The following is an 8424-nucleotide window of genomic DNA, read 5'->3' on the forward strand; positions in this document are numbered from 1 at the left end:
ACACTAGGGACAATTTACAATTTTACCGAAGCCAATGAACCTCCAAACCTGCACGTCTTTGGACGGCTGAAGCATGAAATGAAGAAGTCTCCCATTTAAAACTTCATCTGGTCTCCACCTGAATCCACTTGCTTCAGACAAGTTGCTCTGCGCACGTTGTTTCTTTTTGGCACGTCATTCTAATCTCATCCCAAGAGGTCTCTGAACCAGGGTTGGCTTATTTCTTTACTGGGGCTGCAAATTGACTTGCTGGACCCAACATGACCAACTCTTGGAAATCGTGGAACACAATTCTAACAGAATGGAAAGAGGCCATTCAGCCCTCCGAGTCTGTTCTGAGACTTTGCAAGAGCAAACCCAATTCATAGCCCTGCAGTCTTTTATCCTTCAATTAGATATTTTGAACAAATCTGTACAGTCATGATAGAACCCGGGTCTCCAGCGCTGTAAGGCAGCAACTCTGTGGCTGCGTAACCGCACCACCCTCTGTTCCCAAACTTGGGAATCCGAAACATCACCTATTCCTTTTCTCCAGAAATGCTGCCTGACCTGCTGAGTTATTCTAGCTTTTTTGTGTTTATCCATGTACTTTCTAATTGCTTCCTAAACGCATTTTAGGCCAATTCCCTGGATGCTTTCAAGAGAGAGTTAGATAGGGCTCTTAAAGATAGCGGAGTCAAGGGATATGGGGAGAAGGCAGGAACGGGGTACTTTGTGGATGATCAACTCTGATCAAGAAGGCTCACCAGCGTCTCTTCTTCCTGAGGAGACTGAAGAAGGTCCATCTGTCTCCTCAGATCCTGGTGAACTTCTACCGCTGCACCATCGAGAGCATCCTTACCAACTGCATCACAGTATGGTATGGCAACTGCTCTGTCTCCGACCGGAAGGCATTGCAGAGGGTGGTGAAAATTGCCCAACGCATCACCGGTTCCTCGCTCCCCTCCATTGAGTCTGTCCAAAGCAAGCGTTATCTGCGGAGGGCGCTCAGCATCGCCAAGGACTGCTCTCACCCCAACCATGGACTGTTTACCCTCCTACCATCCGGGAGGCGCTACAGGTCTCTCCGTTGCCGAACCAGCAGGTCCAGGAACAGCTTCTTCCCGGCGGCTGTCACTCTACTCAACAACGTACCTCGGTGACTGCCAATCGCCCCCCCCCCCCCCGGACACTTATTATCACTTATTATTATTTATTTAAATCATTTGCTATGTCGCTCTTCCAGGGAGATGCTAAATGCATTTCGTTGTCTCTGTACTGTACACTGACAATGACAATTAAAATTGAATCTGAATCTGAATCTGAATCTGATGATCACAATGAATGGCGGTGCTGGCTCGAAGGGCCGAATGGCCAACTCCTGCACCTATTGTCTATTGAGGCAAATCAGAAACAACCAGTCACTCACCAGGGTCTTTGACTTGTCACGGTAACTCTGTTTGTCTTTCCACAGATGCTGTCTGACTTGCTGAGTATTTCCAGCATTTTCTGTTTGTATTTCAGACGGCCAGAATCCCCTGTTCATCTGCTCAGCACAATCATTTTACGCCTTCATTACATCCACTTCAGTGGATATTTTTAAGGCAGAGATAGATTCTGGATTAGTACAGGTATCAGAGGTTATGGGGCGAAGGCAGGAGAATGGGGTTAGGAGGGAGAGATAGATCAGCAATGATTGAATGGTGGAGTAGACTTGATGGGTCGAATGGCCTAATTCCACTCCTAATCCTTATGACCTTATGAATTTTAAAAACTCACACCTCAAAAGGGCTTCCCCACATTGGGACTGCGAATGAACAGATCGAGTAATGTTAGGGGGTTGTCCCACTTGGGCGACTTAATCCGCGAGTCCAACATGTTGAAAAATGCACGCAAGTAAGAAAAGGTCGCCATGGAAAAAATCGGTACTTTTTTTACTCGTAGGTTTAGTCGTAGTAGGTCGGCATGTTAGTCATAGGTAATCGAGGGTAGTCGAAGATAGTCTTCATCATAGTCGAAGGAGATCGAAGGAGGTCGTCTTCACTCTCCACTATTCGGTGTCCAATTTTCCCGAAGTTAGTCGTAGCTAGTCTTCAACATGACATTTTTTCAAACTCTCCGATGCTCTTCTAAACTCGCCAATTAGGTCGCCCAAGTGGGACAGCCCCTTTAGGCAATTAATATCACCTCTTCCTTCTCTCCAGAGATGCTGCCTGCCCCACTGAATTACTCCAGCATCTTGTGTCTATTTTCGGTGTAAACCGGCATCGACAGTTCCTTCCTACACACCAATGTTGTGCTTTGTTTTGAAAGCACTTGGTTAAACGTATCTCATAAAACATTAGGCCCAGCGACATAGGTGCCCTTTATTCGACACAAACACCTTCGCCTTTTAAGAACCAAATTAACCTGATTTTCTTCCTCATAAAATAGGCCAGTTGTCCTGAGAGAGATGAGAAACTAAACTTGTGCCACTGTGATTTCTCAGTCAGACTATTAAATCAGCATGTATTGAGTGCAACACAAAGAAAGATAAATTCTGCCTTCTCGCTCGAATCTGGCATTGTAATTAGGTTTCATTCATTTGGAATTTCACGCAGCCTGTAAATTAAATTGCTGTACAACGCCAACAAGATTATCTGCAAATTCAATTCCCAATAGCCTTGGAGATACCATAGTTCTGACGTGCCTGCCTGTGGCAAGGACACAGAACACATCACTTCAATTGTACTCTGCCTTTGGACCTACATTTACAGTGTCTGCTTAGATCAGTGTCCATCATTGTTTTCATCCCCTGCCTGACATCGAGTCTCGTCTCCCCCCCCCCCCCCCCCCCCCCCCCCCCCCTCTCCCATCGGGCAGCAGGTACAAAGGCTTGAAGGCGCCAGACTCAGGTACAGCTTCTCCCCCTCTGTTACCAGACTTCTGAGCAGTCCTTCCATACGTTCGATGATGATGATGCTTTATTGTCACATAGAAAATAGGTGCAGGAGGAGGCCATTCGGCCCTTCGAGCCAGCACCACCATTCATTGTGATTCACATGTATGAACCGAGGTTGGAGGCAGTGAAATTCTTTGCTTTTGCAAACAAAGTACACAAGAGTCACCACAAAGGCACCAACGTTACACAAAGTACTCAAGTAGTGTTGGTCCCTTCCCCTCCCAGTGTGCCCCTTTTGTTCTTGGCGCCACCCCCCCCCCCCCACACCCCATGTCCCATTATTCTCAATGCCTCACCTCCCCCCCCCCCCCCCCCCCCCCCCTCACCCACCGGGTCCCCCTTTATTCTCAACGGCCCCCCCTCCACGCTGGGTCCCTCTTTGTTGATGCGGCCTGTCCACTCGGCCCGGCTAGGGTGTAGCCCCAATCTTCCAACCTACATAGTCGTTGGAATTTACTCTGGGGTTTAGAAGGATGAGAGGGTATATCATTGAAACATACAAGATTATTAAGGGTTTGGCACACTATAGGCAGGAAACATGTTCCCAATGTTAGGGGAGTCCAGAACCAGGGGCCACAGTTTAAGAATAAGGTGTAAGCCATTTAGAACAGACATGAGGAAACACTTTTACACACAGCGAGTTGTGAGTCTGTGGAATTCTCTGCCTCCGAGGGCGGTGGAGGCCTATTCTCTGGAGGCTTTCAAGATCACAGTGAATGGCGGTGTTGGCTCGATGGGCCGAATGGCCTATTCCTGCACCTATTGTTTATTGTCTATTGCAGACATTGGACAATTATAAACCAATACCAATTTCAATGTGGATTCATGGTTAGCAGGGCAACCAATATCCTAACTTAGACCACATCACATTCAGTTTGCTTGCTCTCCAGCCCTAGGCAGCATCTCTATTCAAATTCCCGACCTCTAAACCCGTGGTCCACAACTCATTGCCTGACGGCTCACTTCAGTCCCGTCTGCCCAGTCTGACACTGTATAACACTGAGGTACAGTACCGGTGGGGACAGATCTGACATTGTATAACACTGGGGTTCGGTACCCATGGGATATACAGTATGTCACTGGGGGAGGGTGAAGATTGATGGGGTGGGAGAAGTGTCTTGGGAGCACTAGCACCAGCCTAGACCCTGGTGAATGCTGAGCTTCAATGTAATTAAAGGGCCTGTCCCACTTGAGCATCATTTGCGCGTCATCATTTATGCGTCACGACGCACGACGCGCGCATCGTGACACGCGCGTGATTGGTGACGTGGACAGTGGCGTGCGGTCGCGCGCGGTGCCCAAGTATTTTGGGATTCACAAAATCTTCGCGTGACGCCCATGTAGGACAGGCCCTTAACTCAACTTTTCCTCAACATGGAGTGACCAAAGAGCCCTTGAATTGCAAGCAAATCCAAATTAAAATAATCACTAGCATTAGGGAGGTCAACAGCAAGTTTATGCAACAACACACTGCCATACAGAATGAAGAGCTTTACACAAACCACTTGTCGTACATCGCTATGGAAAAAACAGAATAGAAGCAGGTCCTTTAACATGGGAAGGAGGAGACAAATATAATTGTAAGTTTCCATGAAGGAAACAAACTGCATAGTGCGAATGGGTGATCGATGTTTGGCGTGCTCTCAGTGGGCCAGAGGGTGCGTTTCCATGTTGAATGCCAGGGGTTGTGGGGAGAAGGCAGGAGAATGATAGATTGATTCAGACACGATTGAATGGCAGAGTAGACCTGATGGGCCGAATGGCCTATTGCTGCTCCTGGAACTTATGAACCTATCTCTAAACCTTCCACAGGCCTGGCACAAAACCTGCTTCCGCTGTGCGCTCTGCGGCAAGAGTCTGGAATCAACCACCGTGACAGACAAAGACGGAGAGATCTACTGCAAGGGTAAGGCCCAACATTGCATTTGATGCTGTTCAAAAGGGAACTGCAGATGCTGGAATATCGAAGGTACACAAAATTGCTGGGGAAACTCAGCGGGTGCAGCAGCATCTATGGAGCGAAGGAAATAGGCGACGTTTCGGGCCGAAACCCTTCTTCAGACTGATGGGGGGTGGGGAAAGAAAGAAGGAAAAGGGGAGGAGGAGGAGGAGCCCAAGGGCGGGCGGATGGGAGGGTGGGAGGAGACAGCTAGAGGGTTAAGGAAGGGGAGGAGACAGCACGGGCTAGCCAAATTGGGAGAATTCAATGTTAATGCCATAAGGACGCAAGGACCCCAGACGGAATATGAGGTGCTGTTCCTCCAATTTCCGCTGTTGCTCACTCTGGCAATGGAGGAGACCCAGGACAGAGAGGTCGGACTGGGAATGGGAGGGGGAGTTGAAGTGCTGAGCCACCGGGAGGTCAGGTAGGTTAAGGCGGACTGAGCGGAGGTGTTCGGCGAAACGATCGCCCAACCTACGCTTGGTCTCACCGATGTAAATCAGCTGGCATCTAGAGCAGCGGATGCAGTAGATGAGGTTGGAGGAGATACAGGTGAACCTTTGTTGCACCTGGAACGACTGCTGGGACCTTGAATGGAGTCGAGGGGGGAGGTGAAGGGACAGGTGTTGCATTTCTTGCGGTTGCAACGGAAAGTGCCCGGGGAGGGGGTGGTGCGGGAGGGAAGGGAAGAATTGACGAGGGAGTTGCGGAGGGAGCGGTCTTTGCGGAAGGCAGACATGGGGGGAGATGGGAAGATGTGGCGAGTGGTGGGGTCACGTTGGAGGTGGCGGAAATGGCGGAGGATTATGTGTTGTATTTGCCGGCTGGTGGGGTGAAAGGTGAGGACCAGAGGGACTCTGCCCTTGTTGCGTGTGCGGGGATGGGGAGAGAGAGCAGTGTTACGGGGTATGGATGAGACCCTGGTGTGAGCCTCATCTATGGTGGCGGAGGGGAATCCCCGTTCCCTGAAGAACGAGGACATTTCCGATGCCCTGGTATGAAATGTCTCATCCTGGGAACAGATGCGGCGTAGGCGGAAGAATTGGGAGTAGGGGATGGAGTCTTTACAGGGGGCAGGGTGGGAAGACGTGTAGTCCAGATAGCCATGTGAGTCAGTGGGTTTGTAGTGTAAATTTGATGCTGCTGCTTATAATGGAGAACAGTGAGCAGTTTAGTTTATTGCCACGTGATACAGTGAGGTCCAGTGAAAAGCTTTTGTTGCGTGCTATCCATGATTACAATCGAGCCATTTAAAGTGTACATATGCATAAGGGAAGGGGATAATGTACATAAGATTCATGAGAAGGTGATCCTTGCATGCGGCAGCACCAATGGCACACAAAGATTCTTGCTGTAAGCCCTGCTGTCCGTGGTGAGCTGGTAATCAAGGCGGCCTGTAGCAAAACTGCAGTAATCCGCATTCCCACCATTCTGCACCAGGCTGACTAACCTCTGCAGCATTGCCTCTTCACTCACCCGGCACTGGCCCCTCTGCACCACTGCCCACCCAAATTACCGATGCACGTGTCTTTGGCATGTGGGATGAAATTTATAGCGCTCAGAGAAAACCTATGCAGTCACAGGGGAGAACATGCAAACTCCACACAGACAGCACCCGAGGTTAGGATTGAAACTTGGTCTTTGGTGCTGCGAGCCAGCAGGTGTCCCACTCAAACTTATTCAGTTTCGAGTAAAATCGGAGAATTTATTCCGAATTGGAGAATGGAGGTCGGCACGGTGGCGCAGCGGTAGAGTTGCTGCTTTACAGCGCCAGAGACCCGAGCTCGATCCCGACAGGTGCCGTCTGTACGGAGCTTGTACGTTCTCCCCGTGACCTGCGTGGGCTTTCTCCGAGATCTTCAGTTTCCTCCCACACTCCAAAGACGTACAGGTTTGTAGGTTAATTGGCTTCGGTGTAATTGTAAATTGTCCCTAGAGCGTGTGGAATAGTGTTAGTGTGCAGGGATCGCTGGTCAGTACGGGCTCGGTGGGCCGAAGGGCCTGTTTCCGTGCTGTATCGCTAAACTGTACTAATTCAACATTCCCCTTAGGTTGTAAGCTCCCCAAGGGGAATACAAGGTGCTTTTCCTCCAGTTAGCATGCTTGTATCTCCTTCATAACTCGTATCAATTCTGGCAAATCCCCTCTCAATCAGCCTTGTCAAAAATCCAAAACAAATGACAACTTTTCTTACCGTTGCAGCTTGTTACGCAAGGAACTTTGGACCGAAAGGGATTGGCCATGGACAGTCTGGTGGAGCATTACCCAGCGCAGATTAAAAACCCTCCACCCACAGTGGATGTCCTACCATCCTTTGGTGTACACCCAGTTCCATCACCTCGAACTGATCACCTAGAGCTGCCCCCTCAACAGATACTGTTCATTGTTATGTGTAGGAAGGAACTGCAGATGCTGGTTTAAACTGAAGATAGACACAAAAACTCAGCAGAACGGGTAACATCTCTGGAGAGAAGGAATGGGTGATGTTTCGGGTCGAGACCCTTCTTCGGACTCTGTGACGTTTCGGGTTGCCACGTTGTCATCTTCCCCTCGGCTATGAATGAACCGTTCTACATCCCCTTATCATCTGCTTTGATCTGTCATTTTCACTTTGCCCTTCCATATCTCTAGGCTCCCTCTCCCCTGACTCTCACTGTTAAGGATCAAGACCTGAAACGTCAGCCATTCCTTCTCTCCAGAGGTGCTGCCTGTCCCGCCGAGTTACTCCAGCTTTGTGTCTATATACGGGTTCATTGAAATGCTGGATAGACATGTTTAATGTGCATCTATTTCAAAACCATCTTCATCAGATGAATTTGTTATTAAGATCTTCAACTCTTTGATTTAAGAAATGCTGTAAACAACTCATTCCAGGCTATTTTTAAAGGCACTATTGGAACTCAATGATAGATTATTCACGGGTTTATTTTGACACTGAATGGAATTGAGTACTGTATGATGGAATGCCGTATCAAGTTTCATTCTTTTACCAGTGACAGCTTACAAATGTACCTATTCATCAATGCTCTGTGACTTTAAATAAAGAGTTATTGGCACCTGAATGAAATGGTGTTCAGGACACGCTTTATTTGGTGCAGAAACTCATCAATTTTTCCTGAGGATTCATTCTCTCCTTGCGGTTCTTAAGACAAATGATTTGCCGTCCAAGGATGGGTTGGGAGCCCTGAGATCCAAACGGTGCAAGCTTTTGATGGAGGAGGTATAGGTTTCTGTGGACTGGGTGGGGAAGCGGTGTAGGGAGGAAGGCGCCAAGCCCAGCCCCTGCTCGTCCCCCAAAGACCAGAAAACCGGAGATAATGATCGCCAGGAGCAAGTGAACTGGGGTCTTACCTTCCGCGCCATCAAGGTCAGCCCGTAGGGCACCAAGGTGGACGGGCGGAGAGAGGGATGTCAGTTTGTTGAACGTTCCAGATGGCTGGAGCCCTAGCAGCAGCGTAGGGCTCGTCTAGATCAGGTGCTACTCCAGAAGACCTAGTGGGCGGACCGCACTTTACCAATGGCGCCAAATCTGACGATTTTGAAAATAATTTCACTGTGCTTT

The 8424-nt window shown here is 49.0% G+C and overlaps 1 protein-coding gene across 1 annotated transcript in view; it reads left to right on the forward strand.

Moving 5' to 3' along the window:
* Positions 1-7929, forward strand: part of csrp3 (cysteine and glycine rich protein 3) — a 28981-nt gene extending 21052 nt beyond the window's left edge. The window contains exons 5-6 of the mRNA XM_033038693.1: positions 4733-4826; positions 7065-7929. Coding sequence (XP_032894584.1) covers positions 4733-4826; positions 7065-7141 — 171 coding nt within the window. The 3' untranslated portion in view covers positions 7142-7929. The remainder of the gene's footprint in view (positions 1-4732; positions 4827-7064) is intronic.
* The last annotated feature ends 495 nt before the right edge of the window (positions 7930-8424 follow it).

This window comes from Amblyraja radiata, chromosome 20 (assembly GCF_010909765.2).
Source record: "Amblyraja radiata isolate CabotCenter1 chromosome 20, sAmbRad1.1.pri, whole genome shotgun sequence".
Classification (NCBI taxonomy): domain Eukaryota; kingdom Metazoa; phylum Chordata; class Chondrichthyes; order Rajiformes; family Rajidae; genus Amblyraja; species Amblyraja radiata.